Source organism: Bos indicus, chromosome 27, assembly GCF_029378745.1.
Source record: "Bos indicus isolate NIAB-ARS_2022 breed Sahiwal x Tharparkar chromosome 27, NIAB-ARS_B.indTharparkar_mat_pri_1.0, whole genome shotgun sequence".
In the NCBI taxonomy this organism is placed as follows: Eukaryota; Metazoa; Chordata; class Mammalia; order Artiodactyla; family Bovidae; genus Bos; species Bos indicus.
In genome coordinates this window covers 5547027-5568173 of record NC_091786.1, presented here as the reverse complement: position 1 = coordinate 5568173, position 21147 = coordinate 5547027, and the positions used below count along the sequence as shown (strand labels likewise).

General features: G+C 52.6%; 1 protein-coding gene and 1 long non-coding RNA gene across 8 annotated transcripts in view; one reads left to right on the top strand and one right to left on the bottom strand.

The window, feature by feature from the left end:
- Positions 1-21147, bottom strand: part of MCPH1 (microcephalin 1) — a 240143-nt gene that overhangs the window by 11464 nt on the left and 207532 nt on the right. Inside the window, exon 13 of one of the 7 annotated variants that reach the window (XM_070781626.1) lies at positions 1136-1269. The exons of the other annotated variants lie outside the window; for them this stretch is intronic. Coding sequence (XP_070637727.1) covers positions 1234-1269 — 36 coding nt within the window. The 3' untranslated portion in view covers positions 1136-1233. Of the gene's footprint in view, positions 1-1135; positions 1270-21147 lie in introns of those variants that run through there. 7 annotated transcript variants of the gene reach the window in all.
- LOC109553453 (uncharacterized) lies at positions 1176-2249 on the top strand. Its single transcript, XR_002180041.2, has 3 exons — positions 1176-1262; positions 1353-1404; positions 1593-2249. It is a non-coding gene; the product is annotated as an uncharacterized lncRNA (long non-coding RNA).

The window sequence follows — 21147 nt, the reverse complement described above, 5'->3', positions numbered from 1 at the left end:
TTTACGAGCAGATGACATTTTCTGGGGCAGCAAATTTACAAGCAAAAAAAAAAAAAAAGTTTAGGCCTTTGATTTATTACAGATTCTAGACCAAATTATTGGAAAGCAATCAACTGTTCGGTTGAGCCAGGCGGACAGCCTCCTGAGTGACGGGAGGGCCGTGGAGGCAGGAGGCTCGCCTGGAGTGCCCACTGAGTGGGACTGCACCCTCTGCCCGGCTCAGGGCGCCCACAGTGGGCAGCGTCAGCGCTGAGCCACTCCATTCACCCCCGTCCGTCAGCAGGAGAACACAAAGGGAGTCCTGGCCCTGTGCCCGCGGGCCAGGGGGGCCTGAGGGCCGCGTCCTGGTGGGTGGGGACCAGTGTGGAGACCCCGCAGGGTTCAGAGCGGGCCGTGCGGCCTGCCCTGATGGGTCAGGGTTGGCGGCTGGCCTGGAGGCGGCGGGGAGGCCCCTCTGTTCTGACACACACGGTGCTAAGTACCGATTAAAGAAAGACCCCTCAATGCACAGATAGCCCTGGGGAGGTGGTCAGGGTTCCAGACTTTAACCTGTGAATTTCTCTGAGGACAGGTCTGTGGCTCAGGGCAACTGCGGGTTTTGACGGGAGGTCTGTGGGAGGAGAGGGTGGCGCGCCTCAGAGGAGGGGGCACCCAGCGCCCAGAGGACGGGGGGTGGCCAGCGTGGGGCCAGCGTGACCCCAGGCGGGAGGGCGGCAGAAGATGCCCTCCTCAGGCTGCCGCTCCGGCAAAACCCCAGGAAGAGCTGTTCCTGCACTCGGTTTGCATGCTGCTCTCGTTTTCAGGAAAAGATCCTACACCCCCCACCCGCCGCAAAAGAGAAAAAGGCTCCACCATCAGTGAAATGAATGTGATCAATTTAAATCTGGCCATAGAGTCACTTTCTTTTCTTACGCCAACCTTGAATTTTGCCATAAGTGCTGATATAAAGCATCATGTTTTATATCTTCCCTTCGACTCAGGAACTAACAGGGCAAATGACAATTCTGCCAGTGTGGTACCTTCGTTCATGCCGTCAGTTACTCCCAACATCCCTGGGAGCAAGTGGGGCGCTCCTTTAATTTTGCACATGAAGATACTGACGCGGAAGAGATCTGCTTTGGTTAACTGTGAGCTGAGCTGCAGGAGAAAGCCGAAGACCCATAAACGCAGTAAGTCACGGGGCCACGCAGCCCTGCAGCTGGGGATCCAGAACCTCCCTCAAGTTGGATGCAGTCACATGTCGTCAAAGCTTGCTGTAGGAGGTGAGGCCTGACACAGCAAAGGAACAAAGTCAGGGCACCCTTCCCGGCTTTCTGTTGCTCAAACCCACTCTGTCCTTTCCTCCTGAGCAGGGAGGCGCAGTCATTTTCTGAGTGCTGACCTCTGCAGGGCCAGCTGTTCAAGGTGGGAGCCCCTTCCCCGCCGGGGGCGGGGGGGAGACTCAGGCTTGGCCCGAGCCAACTGTTGGGACCCTCCTTACAAAGGCCTGCATGAAGCTGGGCTGGAGTCTGGCCAGTGGGGTCTGGGGGCAGGTCTTCTGGGGGCGGTTTTTCCTCACTCCCTATAAGAGCGACTTTGGCCTGTCGACACAGGACACCCCGGATTCCCGAGGCTGAGAACCACCAAGTGGGAAGACGGAATGGCGTGGACCTGGGCAACGAGGGCCTCTAAGTCGGTAGCCTGACCAAACCAGGCCCTGTCCTCCTCTGTCCTTTTAATGTCGGGGGGAAACCTCCTAACTTTTGTTTCTCTCCATATCCTCAGTTTAATGCCTCCCCCCGCAAAAAAATTTTTAAGAGGTATTCTGAATTTTAATTGGAAGTAAAATTGATGTTATATTAGATCAAGGTACGTATAGTGATTTGATATTTTCTTATATCACAAAATGATCACCATGACAGGCCTCATTTATCATCATCTGTTATCATACAAAGACAGAGTACATAGTTTTTGACCATTTTCCCCACACTGTACATTTCATGCTCATGATTCACTTATTTTGCAGCTGGAAGCTTGTACCTCTGCACCCCCCCACGCCCCAGCTTACCTCATCCATTCCCCTCCCACCACAGCTTCCCCTCCAGCAGCCACAAGCTTGTTTCCATATCTATGCTTCTGTTACTGTTTTGATTTGTTTGTTCATTTGTTGTCTTAGTTTCTACATAAGTGATACCACATGCTATTTCTCTTTCTCTGTATGACTTATTTCACTTAGCATAATACCCCTTAGATCTATCCATGATGTTGCAAATGGCAAGATTTTATTTCTCATGACTGAGTAATATTCCATTGTGTGTATACATATCCCACATCTTTAGCCACTTGTCTGTGGACACATATGTTGCTTCCATATGATGAGGGTATTATACATTCTCTGGAAAACAAGCGTCTTCTGACTGGTGCTCTGTGATGACCTAGAGGGTGGGATAGGGGCAGGGTGGGAGGGAGGTCCAAGAGCCAGGGGAAATATGTCTACCTGTAGCTGATTCGTTCCATTGTACAGCAGAAACTAACACAAAACTGTAAAGTAATTATATTCCAATTTTTAAAAAATGATCATAGCACAGTAACAGTATATAACTTTCAATACCTTTTGAGTATCCACCAATAGTATTAATACACTTGGTTAATTGGAACTGGGTTCCTATGTAAAGCAAGCAGTCTGGCAGGGATAGGACCAATTGTAATGACTTTGGGATAGGACTGGTGGTGGAAGGCAGGCCTTTCATTCATAAACTTTACTATTCTTTACATTTTTAAAACACAAACTACTTCCATAAATGTGTCAGAACCTCAGTGGCAGAGGTATGAAAAAATATCTACCAAACGAGTTAGTACATCCACTTTACAAAATAGCATAAATCTGAGGCAGAGCTTGGAAAAGACAAGAGCCAGAGACTGGTCTGTCTTCTAATTGAGTCCCCATCCCAACCACCATTCTTCCATATTTCAACTCCATAAATTATGCTGCACGGGGCAGGCTGACATGGAAAACTACTACCATCTGCTGAGAACGCTGGGTGCAGCTATATTAAGATTTCCAAATGTAACTGATGCATATTCCTCCCCTTTCCTAGGATTTTATGACTGATCAGATAACATTAACATACCAAGTAAATACAGAGTATCAACTTGAACTTCCAGTTTCTCTTTTGCACCAACATCTAACAAGTGATTTTTGCATTTATAGCCACACTGGAGTACTTCCTTATATTTTTGTAGCTAGGTTTCAGAACCTAACACCAGAAGACGTGAGTAAACACTGTAAAGGAAAAACATTTCAAAGAGCAATTTGGATTGCTTCTCTTTTCTGGGATCCTTGACAGTAAGACTTGAGAACCAATCATTCTGATTTAGACACTCAAGGACATCAAAAGACAGCGTGAGACTCACAAAATGATTACAGATTGTAACAGTTATTATATGGATTATCAAAGATTATTAACAATAGCAAAAGACCTAATATAACTAAGTTAAACCATCTTTAGGCAGTGGTGGTGGTGGTGGAGCCGCTCAGTCGTGTCCAACTCCTGCGAGCCCTCCAGGCTCCTCCATCCATGGCACTCCCCAGGCAAGGACACTGGAGCGGGCTCCCATTTCCCTCTCCATGGGATCCTCCCGACCCAGGAATCGAACCTGGGTCTTCTGCATTGCAGGCAGACTCTCTACTAACTGAGCCACCAGGGAAGCCCACCTTTAGGCAGAAACTCTCTCAAATGATGACAGACAACCTGTCTGTGGTGGGCGGGCGGGGGGTGGGGGACTTCCCAGGTGACTCAGTGGAGGAGACGTGGGCTCCATCTCTGGACTGGGAAGAATTCCTGCCCGGGGAGCTTCACGGCCAGAGGGGCCTGGCAGGCCACAGTCCGCAGGGTCACAGAGAGTCAGGCACGCCTGAAGGGACTGAGCACGCACTCTCTGTGAGGTCAAAGGTCTCTGCCACCCAGGGTCAGTCCCCAGCGTGTCCCCCACATCCAGTGGTGCTGAGACCCCCAGCTGACCCTTGCTAGCAGCTCAGGCCTGGAGTCCACCACCACGGCTGTTCCATGCCGTGGACCGAGCCTTCCCCTACTCCAAAGAGGCTAGGAACATCAGGTGTGGAGGAGTTGACCATCTGAGGCTTAAGACAGCTTTCCAGCTTCAGGCCTCTGAGACAGAGACAGAGAAGTGGAGGGAAATAGCTTAAAAGGGTCCAAAAGCAGAGCCCTGTTTAACACCAGTAAAGGTTCTCCCCCACCCCGAGGGCAAACATACCATCCCAGCTCCTCCTTCCCCTCCTGCGTGAGCCCCAGGCTGACAGGACGCCGGGCTAGCTCCCTGTCCGGAGCAGTATGCAGATGGCCTGATGCGCAGGGGCCAGCTCCCTCAGTGATGGGGTGGGAACAGCCCTAGCGGGGCCTCCGCCCCCATCAGACAGGTGTCCAAGGGGGCTCCTCTCCCAGCTCCAGCCTTCTCACTGTGCTTTGAGAAACAGAAACCCAAGCACTTAAAAGAGCTCTCGTTGCTCTGAGGACAGACCCGAGTCCCCAGCAGAGTCCCCAAACCGGAGCGGCCGTGGGGCTAGCGGGAGGCCCCAGGGTGTCTCAGAAGCAGCTGCATGTTTCGACGAGGGGTGTGTCCACGCTATGTCACTCACCGTGTTCCTCATCTCGGATCATCCAGTAGAAGAGCCTGACCTAGATGGGGCCGCCGACGTCTGCGGGAGAGCCAGCTGTCTCCTGATAGGAAGGACGCTGGATGCGACGATACACTCTCCGCAGGCAGCTCTGTGGTATCCCCTGTGAGCCTACAGGGGCCAGAGCTTCTCTGCTGGACACTAAGCCTGGGCAGGCCCTAGCTACTGGGGACACTGGCCTGGGACACACACCAGTGACAAGAGGGCTCCCGCATGCAGGTAGCTGAAACAGAAGGCGCTGGTCGGGGAGCCAGGACATAGCCAGCAGCCTGTACCCACTTGCCACTGGGTGTGGACATGCTTGTTCAGGCCAGTGTCAGCAACTTGGTGATGGAAGTGTTTCCTCGGCCACGAGGGTGGGTCCCAGCTCCACCTGATACTTTAGCCAACAGTAGATCTCCAAAGACGATCCTCTCTCTGACCGATAGGAGGGAGAGGCAATGGGAAAAGAACCCAGCAGGAATCCTTGGGTGCTCCTCTGATGACCCTCAAACTCTAGAACCAGCTCAGCTGCATGGGGTGGGGAGTGGCAGGCACTCAGGCCGGCCGCTCTGTCAAGGAAATCCCCAAAGAGCGAAAACCAAAAAGCCGGCAGCTGCACAGGTCGGGGAGCTCTCGAACGTTGAGCGGGGAGCCACACGGCCTGGCAGAAAAGATCTCACTCACCCGGGAAGGCAGGATGTGGCAGGGAAAGCCCAGGAGTTCTACCCGAGTGAACCACGTGAGCAGAGGCCCAGGGACCAGCCAGAGGGGCCCCTCTTACCTCCGCCCCGACGCTGTGTCTGCTCTCAGAGACGTCTCAACTTTTCAGCCACTTTTTGTTGGGATTTTTGTTTCCAGAATCCCAAGCATCCAGATGCTACGGTTCTCACGACCCTGCCACTTATCAGAGGTAACAGTTTGCGTGTATTTTTCTAAATTCTACACAACACACACACGTATTAGGGACAGAGTTTTGCCTTAATCGAGGATCCACCTTGGCATACAGAAAAGCTGTAACTCAAACCTGTTTTTTGAATCCAGCGGAAAGGACCTGTGTGGGGCTTTCTCATGTTTAGAATGTGACTTCAGAGCTAATTTGATTCTTCTTCTCCCGCCCACATTTATTGAACGCTTACTGTCTACCAGGCATGTGCAAGGTGCCAGGAAGCAAAGCTGATTAAGTTGCAGTCCCTGAGCTCAGTTTAAAGCATGTGCTGCAAAAGTCAGTAAATGGAAATATTTCCATTTATTTATTCAGCTTGAAATCAGAGGAAGCAAAGAATTAGAAGGATCTGATTCTTCACTCAAAATAACTGAGACTACGTGCTTGTTGACTTTCCAGTCCTAAGTAAAACAATTTTCTGGGGAAGTTTAATCAAGATTTAGGTTATTTAAAATTAAAAGTTAATTTGGAAACTTACCCTCCAGACACTCTCTGATGTACACAGGGACGTGCATGTATAGGAGGTCATTGCCATGGAAACGGTGGTGACTGGCAAGGTTTATTTATATTATAAATATAACAGGACACACGATTCTGCCTACTGCTGAGCTTTAGCTAAGGTCATTTAAGGAGGTGGGAGGTTTTAAGAATGGGATACTCCCCCAGCATCCACTTTGTTATTCCCCAGCCCCCCAGGGGTTTTGCTCCGTGAGTCCTCGTGATCGATGGGCCTCAGAGGCCTCAGTGCGGCCGGTGTGCCCCGGAGCCCAGCTCGGTGTGGAAGGTACAGGTCATGCTACTGAGATGCTGCCCAAAGGGTCTGATCGAGGCAGTCTAGCAAAACGTTCCTCTCCAGCAAAGCAACGTTTTGTCCCCAATGCAAGTGTTAGCTGTTGAGTCATGTCTGACTCTTTGTGACCCATGGACTGTGGCCCACCAGGCTCCTCTGTCCATGGTATTCCTTAGGCAAGAATACTGGAGTGGGTGGTCATTCCCTTCTCCAGGGGATCTTCCCGACCCAGGGATCGAACCCACGTCTCCTGCATTGCAGATAGATTCTTTACCATCTGGGCCACCCAGGGAAGCCCCTGTCCCCACTGGCACGTTGTAAAAACTGAGCTGAGGCCTGTGAGGCAGCGGGCAGCGCAGGCTAAGAGAGCAGTGGAAAAGGCTCCGCGTCCTCTCTGACCTTGTTCCATGAGGCCTCACCGTGATGCCTGCCTGCACCTCGAGATGGAGCAGGAAAGCTTCAAAGGCACAGATTTTAAGCCAACGTGCTGTTGATTAATTTCACTGCCTTCTCAGTCCCTTATGGATGGCAATTCAGGGGAATCTGATGTAAATTCTAACTCAGATTCAGACTTTTCAGCACACACCAAATGCAGCCAACTGCTAGAAAAAGGAGTCTGGGCGGGGCCTGGGGGCGTCGCTGCAGGTGCTGCTCAGTGGCGTGTCACCTTTCCCCGCAGAGATGACCAGCTTTATCCATGCTGACCTAGAAGGTTCTGACTAAACATGACTAAAAGGTAACTTAAAAAAATCAGAAAGAAATGACAATCTACTCCAGAATTCTTGCCTGGAAAGTTCCATGGATGGAGGAGCCTGGTGGACTACAGTTCATGGGGTCTCAAAGAGCTGGACACGACTGAGCGACTAACACTTTCACTTTTCTTTCAACTCTTACATCAGTGTAAAATGAACATTTAACATGTGTTCATTTTATTGAACTCTTAAGAGATGCTATACTGGTTCAAAGGAGAACCAGACAACACACATATAGATAAGAAATACTGAAGTGAAGTTGCAAACGGGCCAAAAAAATTGGCTGTCCCATGGGAGAGAGGGACAGAACTCACTCTAAGCCCACAGACAGGAACTGTGTGCGATGCGAACAGGTCGCATTTACGGCTTACAGTTGTGGAACAGCTCGGAGGGAATGAAAGCTGGGATCCAATTACTCGGGTGCACAGTCTAAGGACAGTTCTCCAGCGAAGGACAGTTTTTCCCTTACAGAACCCAGGATGTCGGTTTAGAAGAAATCATGGGAGAAAAGGGGATTAAGTGGAGTTTGCTGACAGCTCTGGACGAAAGGAGCCTCTAGAACAAGAAGACAGGCTGGTAGTCAGGGTGAACTTGGGCTGGAGTTCCGAAGCGCTCCTGTTTTCCTCTGTGAACGGTGACCTAAGAGGATCACTACGCATACGGATATGTGCGTGGCTGCGTGTGTACATAGGTGACGAGAGGGCAGCGTCACAAGGGGGAGCCTTTCTCTGTCACGAACTCTTTGTCTGACCCCTGGGTTGTAAAGAAGCAGGGCCATTACTGAAAGACACCCTATGTAAGGTTTTCATTTTATATGAAAGTGAAAGCCACTCAGTCGCGTCCGACTCTTTGCGTCCCCATGGCCTACAAAGTCCACAGAATTCTCTAGGCCAGAATACTGGAGTGGGTAGCCTTTCCCTTCTCCCGGGGATCTTCCCAATCCAGGGATCAAACCCAGGTCTCCTGCATTGCAGGTGGATTCTTTACCAGCTGAGTTACTAGGGAAAGACACCCTAGCTCTGCTTTATAAAATGTTGCCTTTGCATCTGGGTCTTCATGAAAAAAGCTATACTGATTTAATAGCTCAGAACCTTCCAGTCTGTTCATGCAGAAGTGAGTCAAGGCAGGCATACAGTTGAGAGAGCAAGGCTGAGCGGAGCATCCCCCCTGTCCTCGGCCTCTGGCTTCAGTGACCCTGTGATGCATCCAGCACCCTGAGCCCATGCAGGAGGGGGCTGGCGGTTCATTTACTCCAGACGTGGGTGATGGAGCTCATTAGAGATTCTGCTTTTCCCTGCAGGTAGGGCTCACCCTGGACGCCAGTGTCCACAGGCACTTTTGAGCCGCGCACGGAAAAGGCGGCACAGACACTTCAACCTGGCGCTCTCACGGGAAGCTCAGGGCAGTGGGCTTTTCCTGCTTTGCCTGAGATCGCACATCAGCGCAGTGAGGGGTCAGGCCCCAAAGTCCTCGCTGCACCCTCCCCACCATTCACACGGCCTCTGCTCCTCACGGCCACAGAGGGCCCGGGACACCCATCTGTGCGGTGAGTCACACCTGGCCAGAGGTATGACTGACAGAGGATGCACTTGCCCATTTTAATAACAATAACGTACTTACAGGGCTGACAACACACTGTGGAGTGTAGTTCTGATTGGCCGGATGTTAATAGACCACAGAATCCCTAATTTCTGCCTTTTTCCCCGCAATTCCCTGTGCTTCCAGTGGTTATTGAAATCTATGTATGTTAAAACGTATAGATCTAGACAACACAGAGTCGTTTTTAGGGTTAATAAAGACTGAATTATAGTGAAAGACTGTATAATAGAGAAAAAACACACCTTTTCAGCATTCCATCTGTCCACGTGTTGTTTTTCCTCCAAGGACAAAAGTGTGCCTTCTCCCTCGGGCCTTTTCTGAAGGCGCCCTGCAGTGCGCTGCCAGCCACAGGCCCGCACCCCTGGGACTCGCCCAGGCCAGTGCGCTCACACAGCAGCTGGGCGGGGGTCGGGGGGCCTGCAGAGGCTTCCGGGGAGAGCACCTCAGTGTGATGGCTCATTCTGTGCATCCTGGCAGGCGGGGGACGCCCAGCGGGCTGAGGGAACGTGACTTCCGGGTGTGTCTGGGAGGGTGTCCCCAGACCTTCTGATCCTTTGAGGGCCTAAGCAGAACAAACAGGCAAAGAGAGGGCGCGGCTGTTCCCTGCGCTGTGCCGGGCCGTCCACGCTCCTGGGTCCAGCCTGGGACTGGGTTGAATATCCTGACCCTCCATCTGTCTGCTCTGAGTGTCGACATGTGCATCTGTCTGTCCTGCCGGCTCTGCCTCTATCTACAGGACCTGTGCACACGAATGAGGGGCGGAGGAGGAGCGGGGTGGGCCGGGCAGAGAAAGGATGCCCGCCAGAGAGACCCGTCAGGTGGGAGGGCGAGCCGGTGTGCTCTGCCTCTATATTTGTCAACAATAAGAGGAAGGTGAAATCACAGTTGAAATAGCTGAGGATGCCCACTGCAGAGGGGCGGCTCCAGGGGGCACACACGGCACCAGGCCCCGTGTCAGGGTCCAGGAAGGGGCTGAGCCGGCGGGGGTCCCTAGGTGGGGCGGCTGGGCTGAGGACAGGTGCCTGGGTGCTGAGCCCAGAGCTGTTCAGGGGAGGGGACGGCAGAGCCCAACAGTGGGTGCTTCCGCTCCGCGCTGTGCCCTCTGGCTGGTGGCGCCATCTCAGAGGACGGCAGAACTGGGCACCAGAAAGGATCCTGGAGACCCTCTCAGCCACGGCTTGCCTCGCCTCCTGTGGGTGAGGAAACCGAGGCCCCGGGGACCCGGGTCCTCATCTGAAGCCAGAGCAGAGCTTTCCCGTGCGCCGAGGTGCAGAGCCCGCTGACCACCCACCCCAACCCACAGTGAGCTCCCCTGACCGATGGCTGGGGCGCCAGTGCCCACACCTCTCCTCTGCTGGTCTGTTCATGAGTCCATCTGACAATTCGCGCATCTGTCAGGCTAATGAGCAAAGACACACACATGGAAGGACACGGTGTTTGCTCCCACAGGATGTCCTAGAAACTCCAGCAGGACACGGCACGCCACCCCACGGGATGGGATGAGAGCCGGGCAGGTTTCATGGCGGCAGCGTGTGACTTGGAGGTAGTGGGATGGCGCGTGCTTGCACGAAGCGCTTGGGATCACTGGGGTGATCTGTGTGGGAGCAGGCATCCACAGCAACAGAAGCTGGCTTTTAAAAGTCTGTACGAAGGCAGTGAGGCTGGGTAAGCAGGCACAGATGGGTCAGGATTCTACAGCATGACATCAAGTTAGGGGAGCTATGAGAGCCGCGAGCAGAGAGGTCGTGGACTCCAGATGTCAGAAGACCATGCTGCAGACAGTGTGGAGGGGCTGAGACCAGGACAGGAGACTCCGAGGAAAGGACCGCAAGAATTCCAGCAAGAAACGAAGGAGGGCGGGGGCGGGGAGGGCCTAGACTCCAGAGGCAACGAGGGCGCAACCCAATGGGAGTCCCGTTCCGTCACAAGCTGCCTGGTCCGGGGTAGGGGTAAGAGACCACACTCGACTGTAAGAAAGGCGGGCTGCTGAGGTTTCAGAGGTTCCGGTAAACAGTGCCTCTCCCCCTGGTTTCAGTAGCAGCTGTCCAATGGAGGAGAGCAAAACCACTTCCATCGTGCATCCAGCCGCCTGGATGCAGACCTGCGGCCCTGTGAGTTTCCAGTCCTGCGCGGTGATGGGGGAGGAGGCACCCACAAGGCCACAGCTGGCCTGGAGCCCGGGAGGGCGCCCGTTCCCCGATGGACACCCCCAGTGTGCCCGGCTCTCTCGGGGAGGGGTGGGCATGTGTCTCCAGCAGGGGCCTCGTATCCTGCAGGCCAAAGGCCTGGGTGACACCCGACTCTAGAGGAGCCAGCTCAGGAAACAGAGCCCCGTGCTGCCTCAGAGGAGAGACAGGGGACCCCAAGGTGACTGGGGAAATGAGGCCGAGTTAGGAGGGTCACCTTCTACAACTGTCAGAGCCTGTACCTGACCACAGGAGACGTGCCAACCCCATCCCAGGTGAAGTGAGCTGGCTGGAGAGAGAGAACAGCGTCTGCGGTCCTGGGGGTTTCTTAAAGAGCTAAAGAAACAAACAGGACACACACACCTTAATTCTGATATCTGCCTGAAAACCATAGGAAGACAATAATGACCCTTCAAGCTCTGCATAAATCCCCACAGTTTTTAATGGAGAAACTGTCCTTGCTTCTCTCTGCAGTTTCTGGACCCTGTCCTGAGGTTAGCACTTCCTGTCAGTTCTGAGCATTTAATTTTCAGGCTCCCTGTCGCCTCCGTGACCTCTCCTGTGCCCTTGGGTCCTGGGACCCCTTTTCTCGGCGCACCTGTCCACTCCTGGCCACAGACCCCCCTCCGTCCACGCTCGTGCTGCCCACCCGCCTGTCCTGGCGCCCCCCATCTGGCGCCTACAGCTTCTCACTCACGGTCACCCCGCGGCACCCTCTGCCCTCCGGGATGGCCTTACCATTCACGGGCAGTGGCTGTGCTTATCCCGAGATAATCTGGCCCCGTCTCTACCTGGCCAGCCCCCCAGGAACCAGCCCCTGGGGGCAGCAGCCCACCGATGTGCCCCTCCCTCTCTCCCCTCTCTGCTCTCACGCTCGGTCCTGCGGCCCAGATGCGCTGCCATGAAGGACCACGCGCGCCCCCAGAGCCCGGCGCCTGCTCCCGGGGTCTGCTCGCCGCACCTGCCCTCCCTGGCCTCCGTCTTGCCGCGTTTCTCGGTGTCCCCCACACAAGCCCGGCCACATCCACACTGGTGCTTCCGTCCTCACGAGTGCCCTGCTCCCTGCTGCTTCTCCTCTCCCAGCAGCCTCATCAGGGCCGAGAGGACCCTGCCCTGTGGAGGCCTGAGGTTTTGACGGACCCTGAGCTAGCAGGCTTATAAACAGCAGCCAACCACACGCCGTGCGCCCTGATCCCAGAGGCCGGGGAACATTGGAGCACAGAAGACTTATGGTACGTGATCAGAGAGGGTTCTACCCGACACTGAGAACACAGTTTGAAAGTGTTAAGGAAAAGTGAAAAGTCATGGACAAAGACACCTAAGTGTAACGAACGGTTTCTTTGTCTAGGTTCGCCCTGGCTGCTGCTGCTGCTGCTAAGTCACTTCAGTCGTGTCCAACTCTGTGAGACCCCGTAGATGGCAGCCCACCAGGCTCCACCGTCCCTGGAATTAGTGGTCCCCAAACACTGACGGCAGAGCGCAGAGCTGCCCCTGTCAGAGGGAGTCTCCTGCAGGGTCTCCTATATAGTTATTCTACCCTGTAATACACCTGCTTGGTTTACTGTTAACATGTTTTAAATTACTTCTCACTGAGCAAACATAACACGCACGGGACAGACCGGGCTCCGAGCTCTGTGTAAGAAGCACAGTTGCACAAACATCTAAAAGAAGTGCATTTTCTCAAAGCTGCTCGCGTTCACAGGGAAACACTCCTACGCAGAAACGATGACTGGAGCCCAGCTTCCTCATCTGACTGGTAAGCAGGGCAAGGCAGGTGCACGAGGCCACATGGGAGGAGAGCGGATGGGTGAAGAACAGAGCCCAGGACTCCAGCTCCCAGGTCCCCACTGGGTGATGCTGGGCCAGTGGGTGATGGACGAAGGCGACGGTGGTTAAAACCAGGATGCGCGCCCCTGAGCTGTGGCTTGTGCCGAGCGGGTGATTCCCGGGGGGCGGTGCACAGGAGCCCATAGCTGTGGGGTGAACGGTTCATAACAATAGTGTCTGACAGAGGACACCTCCTCCTTCTGGGTTCTCAGCGCCTCTCCACATGTGGCGGCGTCCCCTCCCAGCTCTGAACACCGTGCTGTGGCCCGGGCCCCGTCACCCGCGGGGCTCTCCCTCAGCCTGGCCCCTTCCCTCCGGGCCCGAGGTCCTGAGCACAGCTCGCGGCCCAGATGCCCAGCGGCTCCCCGCTGCCCTCTCTGCGCACCTGCCCTGGGCTCCGGGACCAGCGCCGCCCCGCTCACTCCGCTCGGGTACGTGGGGTGCTCAGCACGTCTAAACTCCATTCTTCGCCCCAGCCATGTCCTACTAAGTAACAGCTAACGGTTACTCAGAGCCTACTGTGCGTGGCCCTTCTGAACCCAGGAGGTGAATTACCTTGTTGCATCCTTGAAATGAGCTTATGGAAGAGAGACTGTCACTGTTTCCAGCTCACGGAAGAAAATAAAGCAGAGAGAAGGAACAAGGTCACAGAATGAGGATGTGAAGGGACCCTGGAGTCTGACCCAGGCAAGCGACATTCTGGGTACTCACACCCCGATGCTTTCAGAGTCTCTCTCCTCCCCTTCCCTTCATGACGCCTGGGGGCCAGATCTCACTCCCAGCCGCATCGCCACCCCAGCAGGGCTTTGGGAGGTTCTGTTCCGGGGGACTCAAGCGGCTCAGACTGGGTCAGGCGTGTAGTGTCCTCATCACTCACAGAGTTTCCTTTTTTAAAATGGAGGTGTTAAATGCATGTAGTTCAGTGCACAAAGTGCGCTAACCTTAAGTCCCAGCCCAAGTTTTGACACACTCATTCACCTGTGTAACCACGGCCACCGAGGTGGTGACGGTCTCCAGGCGCCAGGACGGCTCGCCTGTCTGTCCCCCCAACCCCAGAGACCCACCACCACCCTCAGCACTGACGTGACCACTGTCCTGAGCTTTGTCATCACCAATGCCTCCTGTCTGCACCTCAAGTATGACGACGGAGGCGCATACTCTGTTTTCTGGCTCCTTTTGCTCACCATGCGCACGCGCGCGCGCACACACACACACACCCCCCCTTCAGTGGCTTCCCATTACTTGGAACAAAACCAGAACTCCCCACATTCTTTCCATGGATCAGCCGCCACTTTTAAGTGCAGCCAAATCCCCCCTCCCCTCACTCCCCATCTCTGGTTCGCCACACTAGTCTCCTGCCAGCCTCCTTCTGCCCGCAGGGCCTTTCACATGCTGCTGTGGTATAAGTGTTTTATAAACGCTAACTTTTAGTAGACATACAGATGACCGACAGTCACATGATAAGATACTCAACACTGATAATTATTAGAAAAATGCAAATTAAAAATACAATGATGTATCACCTCACACTGGTCAGAACAGCCATTATTGAAAAGTCTAATGAATCATAAATGCTGGAGAGGGTGTGAAGCAAAGGAAACTCTCCTACAGTGTTGGTGGGAAGGTAAATTGGTGCAACCACTATGGAGAACAGTATGGAAACAGTTCCTTAAAAAACTAAAAATAGAATTACCATATGATCCTGCAATCCCACTCCTGGGCATATATCTGGAGAAGACCATACTTTGAAAAGACACACGTATCTCAATGTTCCTTGCAGCACTATTTACAGTAGCCAAGACATGGAAGCAACCTAAATGTCCATCAACAGATGAATGGATAAAGATGCGGTATACACACACAACGGAATATTACTCAGCCATAAAAAGAATGAAGTAATGCACTTGCACCAACATGGGTGGACTCAGAGATCACACTAAGTGAAGTCAGACAGAGAAGGTCAAATATCGCACGACAGCACTTACACGCAGAACCATGGGGTTCTCCAGGCAAGAATACTAGAGTGGGTTGCCATGCCCTCCTCCAGGGGATCTTCCTGACCCAGAGACTGAACCTGCGTCTCTTATGTCTCCTGCATTGGAAGGCGGGTTCTTTACCACTAGTGCCACCTGGGAAGCAACCCCCTCTCCACCCCCAAATGATAAAAATGCACTTATTTACAGAACAGAAAAGACCCACAAACATAGAAAACAAACTTATGGTTAGCAAAGGGGACAGTAGGGGTGGGAGGGCTTTAAATTAGGAGTTTGGAATTAACATATACACACTGCTATCTGTAAAGCAAACAACAAGGGCCTACTGTGCAGCACAGGGAACTATACTCGATATCTTATAATAACCCCTGATTAGAAAAGAATCTGAAAGAAGAATGGACAGATGTCCATGCACAACTGAATAACCCTGCTATACACCTGAAACTAACACAACATTGTAAACCAACTGTAGTAAAAAGTAATACTCTCAATCCTCATAAAAACTGAACGAGGCAGCTGCTATATTATTCTCCCGTTTGATATGAGAGACTGATGGCGTGGAAAGGAAGTAGGCTGCTGGAGGTCAGGAAGCTAACGGCTGCGGGTTTGGTGGGAGCTTCGCCGGCCCTGGGGCTGCACTGCTTCCCGAGCTCCCGCGGGGCCGCGCACGCCCCGCCCAGGCACGGAACCTGGCCATAGGGCTCTCAGCACAGCTGCAGGGCTGAGCAAGCGTCAGCTCTTCCTTTCAGAGGACACACACCTTAGAGCTTTCTGGAGGCCATGCACGAGTATGTACATGTACATGTGTATCTGTGTGCGTGTCAGAGGATGAGATGGCTGGACAGCACCACCAAGGCGACAAACATGACCTTGGGCAGACTCCGCGGGAGACGGTGGGGAACAGAGACGCCTGGCGTGCTGCAGTCCATGGGGTCCCAAGGAGCTGGACAAACTGGGCGACTGAACAACAGCACAGCACAGCACAGTGTCCACTACTCAGTCGTGTCTGACTCTTTGTGATCCCACAGACTGTAGCCCACCAGGCTCCTCTGTCCATGGGATTCTCCAGGCAAGAACACTGGAGTGGGTTGCCATTCCCTTCTCCAGGGGATCTTCCTGACTCAGGGATCCAACCCAGGTTCCCAGGTTCCCCACGTTATGGGCAGATTCATTACCTCTGAGCCACCAGGGAAGCATATATATATATTTTGTTTCTTTTTTTCTCTTCTGAGGATCCATTCCCTGACCAGGGATCAAATCCTGGCCCCCTGCATTAGGAGTGCAAGGTGTTAAGACACTGAACCACCAAGGAAGTCCCTATATGTATTTATAATGTTGTGTTGACCACAACAAACTCTGGAAAATGCTTAAAGAGATGGGAATATCAGACTACCTTACCTGCCTCCTGAGAAATCTGTATGCAGGTCAGGAAGCAACAGTTAGAACTGGACATGCCACAACAGACTGGTTCCAAACAGGAAAAGGCGTACCTCAAGGTTGTATATTGTCACCCTGCTTATTTAACTTATATGCAGAGTACATCATGAGAAACGCTGGGCTGGAAGAGGCACAAGCTGGAATCAAGACTGCCAGGAGAAATATCAATAACCTCAGATATGCAGATGACACCACCCTTATGGCAGAAAGCGAAGAACTAAAAAAGCCTCTTGATGAAAGCGAAAGAGGAGAGTGGAAAAGTTGGCTTAAAGGTCAACATTCAGAAAACTAAGATCATGGCATCTGGTCCCATCACTTCATGGCAAATAGATGGGGAAACAGTGCAAACAGTGTCAGACTTTATTTTGGGGGGCTCTAAAAATCACTGCAGATGGTGATTGCAGCCATGAAATTAAAAGACGCTTACTCCTTGGAAGAAAGTTACGACCAACCTAGATGGCATATTAAAAAGCAGACACATTACTTTGCCAACAAAGGTCTGTCTAGTCAAAGCTATGGTCTTTCCAGTAGGCATGTATGGATATGACAGATAAAGAAGGCTGAGTTTGAAGAATTGGTGCTTTTGAACTATAGTGTTGGAGAAGACTCTTGAAAGTCTCTTGGACTGCAAGGAGATCTAACCAGTCCATCCTAAAGGAAATCAGTCCTGGGTGTTCATTGGAAGGACTGATGTTGAAGCTGAAGCTCCAATACTTTGACCACCTGATGGGAAGAGCTGACGCATTTGAAAAGACCCTGATGCTGGGAAAGACTGAAGGCGGGAGGAGAAGGGGATGACAGGATGAGATGGTTGGATGGCATCACCGACTCAATGGACATGAGTTTGAGTAAGTTCTGGGAGCTGGTGATAGACAGGGAGGCCTGGTATGCTGCAGTCCATGGGGTTGCAAAGAGTCGGACACGACTGAGTGACTGAACTGATAATGTTGCGGTGGAAAAAGTTGTTTTTTGTGTGAGATGCAGCAGCTCTGTTACTGACTTAGCTCTACGTGCTCCTCCCCAGCCTCTGTTCCATGCATCTGAGGCCATCTAGTGTAGCACCATCTGTGATATAAAGCATCTTCCAGCAGCCCCTGTTACCGTCCCAGTCACTCAGTCTCCAAACTTCAGGAAGACTTTTGGCTTCTCTACTTGCAACGACTGCCTCGTCACCTCCCTGCACGGTTCGTGTCCCCAGGGCCAGCGCAGTCTGGGCTCTGGGGAGAACCTGGGTTTAGGGTCAGCTGTCACTGAGTGTGAGCGGCCTTGCAGGAGCCCCCATGTCTCTGAGTCTCTGTGTCTACAAGCTTAAATAATCATCACGCCTGCTTGGCAGAGAGGCTAGAAGGCAGAGCGAAGGTCGGCGCAGCACCTGGGCTCCCTGGGAGCCGCTGATGCATCAATGCTCGGTGGGGACCCTGCCTCCTCTCGCCACACCAGCACCGGCGGCAGGACACCTAGGGGTCTGGTGGGCCTAAGCAGCTGACTAGGGGTCCTGGCTGTGGAGAGTGGGGAGGTGGCAGTTGTTAAAATTAACAGGTGAGATATTAACCAATAATCGCCATTTGCTGAGCATTTGCATACAACACACTTGCTTAAGTATTCCAGCTGTGTTCCAGGAAGCACCCCCTTTAGCTGCTGCAAAAGTCCCAAGAGGCAGAGCCTATCCCCCGCCCCATTCCGCAGCTGGGAAATTGCGGGGTCCTGCGGACTGTGGCCAGGGTGCTGGGTAGGCACATGGAGAGATGGACACTCAAGACAGGTGTGTCCCAACACAGACCGAGCCTGCACCCTGCCTTCAGCAACCCACCTACACCACCCAGGGAGGGCCAGCACCTCTGGAGCCGTGGGAGTAACTGCAGCTGCACAGCATCCAGTCCTGGTGACAGAAAGTATCTGCGGATACTTGGGTCTTCTAGAACCGTCCTTCTCTTTGTCGTAGTCTGAACTCCTGACATTCCCCGAGTCCAGCTGGGAGCTTGATTTCCTCACTAAGGTGGGATTGGGCTTCCGGAGGACTGCTGGAACCCAGCCCCACTCCTGTGGCCTTGGGGCCCCTCTCTCCTGCGCTTCCTGCCATCGTACACGGGCCTGAGAGACCCACACAACGTAATGTAACTAATAGAGTAAAATACAATTTCTTTCGGACTAAGGATTCTTCTACTAGGTGATGTTGGCTAGCTATTAATATAAGGGGCAGTAGTCATGTAGTTAAAATTAGCAGTGGCGTTGACAGGGAGTTGGAGGAGAAATCTAACAAGTTGAGGCTGCTGTCCTTAAACTGATCAAGGAGGAGCAGGCTTGTGAAGCTGTTTAGTAAGCTGAGTAGCAGCTTGATTCAGATTGGGCTATTTTTTGATAATCAGGTTAGGGGTGTTAGCATGACTGTTAGAATAGTAATTTTTAGTGTTGGAGTAGGCTCAGGTTTTGTATGTAGTCACTGCCATAAGTGCAGACAGTCTGAGTGCTCAGGGCAGGGGCACCAGGAGGGGATAGAGCCTGTTCCCCGGGAGGATGGCGGCGCCCCTGGGGTTAACACCTGGAGTCCTTCAGGAACCCCTCACAGCCCAACGGGATCAGTGCATAGTGGAGAACGCAGTCCTCACTGGAGGGGCCGGCTGTCATAGCGGCGGGAGTCCTCACGGGAGGGAGGGGAGTCCACATGGGACCAACAGGAGTTGCCACCCCGGGGCCAGTGGCTGCCCGGCTCTGGCTCCGGGGCGGGAGCAGCTCTCCCTGTGGGAAGAGAAAGCCTGGGGGTACGTCACCCCCACCCCTGCACGGATTTAGGAGGAGTGGAAGCAGGCGGCTTTTAACAGTCTGACAATGGGGAGATCAGAGCGTAACCAGGCAAGGAAACTCTGCAGACCAGTGAAAAGGGTGTGAATGATTTCAGAGATCCTTATGGTTCTTGGCAGAAAAAGGCTCAGGCAGAAACATGTGTTGTCAGGCACGGGGTATGGTTTCCATAAACCTCCACTGGTTTAAAAATTTTTTAAAAATTATTTTCTATGCTTTTCCAGCTTTATTGGGAGATAATTGATTTGCAATCAGCATTGGTTTTATCACTATAATGACTTAAAATGCTTCAGAAATACACATTGAAAGAGATTCCAAAGAATGTATCCAAAAAAAAAAGGAGAAAAAGAGAGAGAGACTGATAAGGGTAGAGGAGAGGCATGTAAAGCAACCCTCGGTGTGGGCACACCTGGCCCTGAACCTCAGGTGACAGCTCTCCATAGTGAAACTTCCAGGAAACAGAAAATCTGCAAGGACGAAAGGAAGGCCGAAGGGTCCACTTTCCTAAGACATTTCCCTCCAATCCTTTTATGCAGACAGTGCCTGAGGAGAATCACCTGGCTTGGCTTTCCCCAAAGTCACCCATGAGCGTGCCTTCCTGTCTTCTCCTCACGACAAACCACAGTGTGAGCAAAGGCAGAAGGCATTTTCCCTTTACTTTCGCTGAATTAAGACGACAGACGTTGGAGCTTGGCGTGCGCCAAACTTGGATTTTTTTGAAAGCGTCGTTTGAGTTTTAAAAGCTACATAAGTGATGGGAACAAAATTGTCTAGGGAATCCACAAATAACTTTTTAAAAAGTCATAAATCTGGATTTCATGCCTCATAGTTTTCAACAACTGCAAGAAATAGGTCAAAGCCTGGGACACGGTGGGTTCTTTTCCTCCCGTGTCTGAGGGCTGGCTCTGCAGGCTCCAGTGGGAACCACGTCAGCGTTCCAGCCGCACTTGGTCCTGAATCACTTTTCATTGCTTCTAGCACTCACTTTCTCCGCCCCCCGCCCCAAAATCGTGATCAAATACACATGGAAATAACTTCTTGGCTTTACAGAACTGTTTTATTTGATCCTTTAAAAACTGTCAGGTAGTTGGCAAGAAATTTGCAAAAGTATAAAAACACTAGAGCAAATCCATAGTGTAATTTAAAGTTGGGGGTCCTTGGCAAAATTTTGGAAAGGGCTGAAAAACCAAGCCCCAGGCAGGGCTCTGTACTCTTGATTGTCTGGAGCCAGTCTTCCTCAGGCTGTGGGTCCACTTCACCTGGGAAGCTTTAAAATAATGCTGCCAGGACCCACCTCACGGTGGGCAGGTCGGAGCCTCTGGGGGTTGGAGGCCTTCGTGTTAGGAGTTTTAGAGCCCCCTGGGTGATTCTGGTGGGCTGCTTGGCTGAGAAAGGATTGCAACCCTGGTTCTTGAACTGGCCAGCATCCTGAGGCCACCTGGGCGACTTTTACAGTTTTAAAAATACCAGCGCCAGGATCCCCTTCCAGGCAATCTGATTTAATTAAAGGGTTGTGGCCCGGCTGCGTGCATACTAAGTTGCTTCAGTTGTGTCTGACTCTGTGAGACCCCAAGGACTTGTAGCCCGCCAGGCTCCTCTGTCCATGGGATTCTCCAGGCAAGAACACTGGAGTGGACTGCCATGGCCTACTCCAGGGAACCTTCCCAACCCAGGGATCAAACCCACGTATTTTAATGTCTCCTGCACTGGCAGGCATGTTCTTTACCACCAGCGTCACCTGGGTGGCCTGGGGAGCAGGAGTTAAAAGTCAGAAAGTACCCCCAGGTGATCCTAAAGAGTGAGAACCACGGGATTAATAATCCAAGAGGCTCTGAAGGGACAGCGGGACAGGTTTCATGCTTGGACAGGCCTGTGTGCAGCTGCAGTGACCTCGGGCTGAAAAGATCTGCAGGAAGCACCGGGCAAGAGGGCACTGGTTGCCCTGCCCTGATCCAGCACCCAGAGAAGAATAAAATGTGGTCCATGACTCAAAAAGCTTGAAGGGGGAAAAAACTCGATGCAACTACAATTCTGAAGCAAATCTGTGCCCACTCGAGGATGAGTCTCCTGGTGCAGGCCTCTGTCCTCCGCTCTCTGGGTGGTCCTCAGGGTGTCCCCAACCCTTCTCTCCCACGCACCACCGCCCCTGGAGTTGGGATCGCC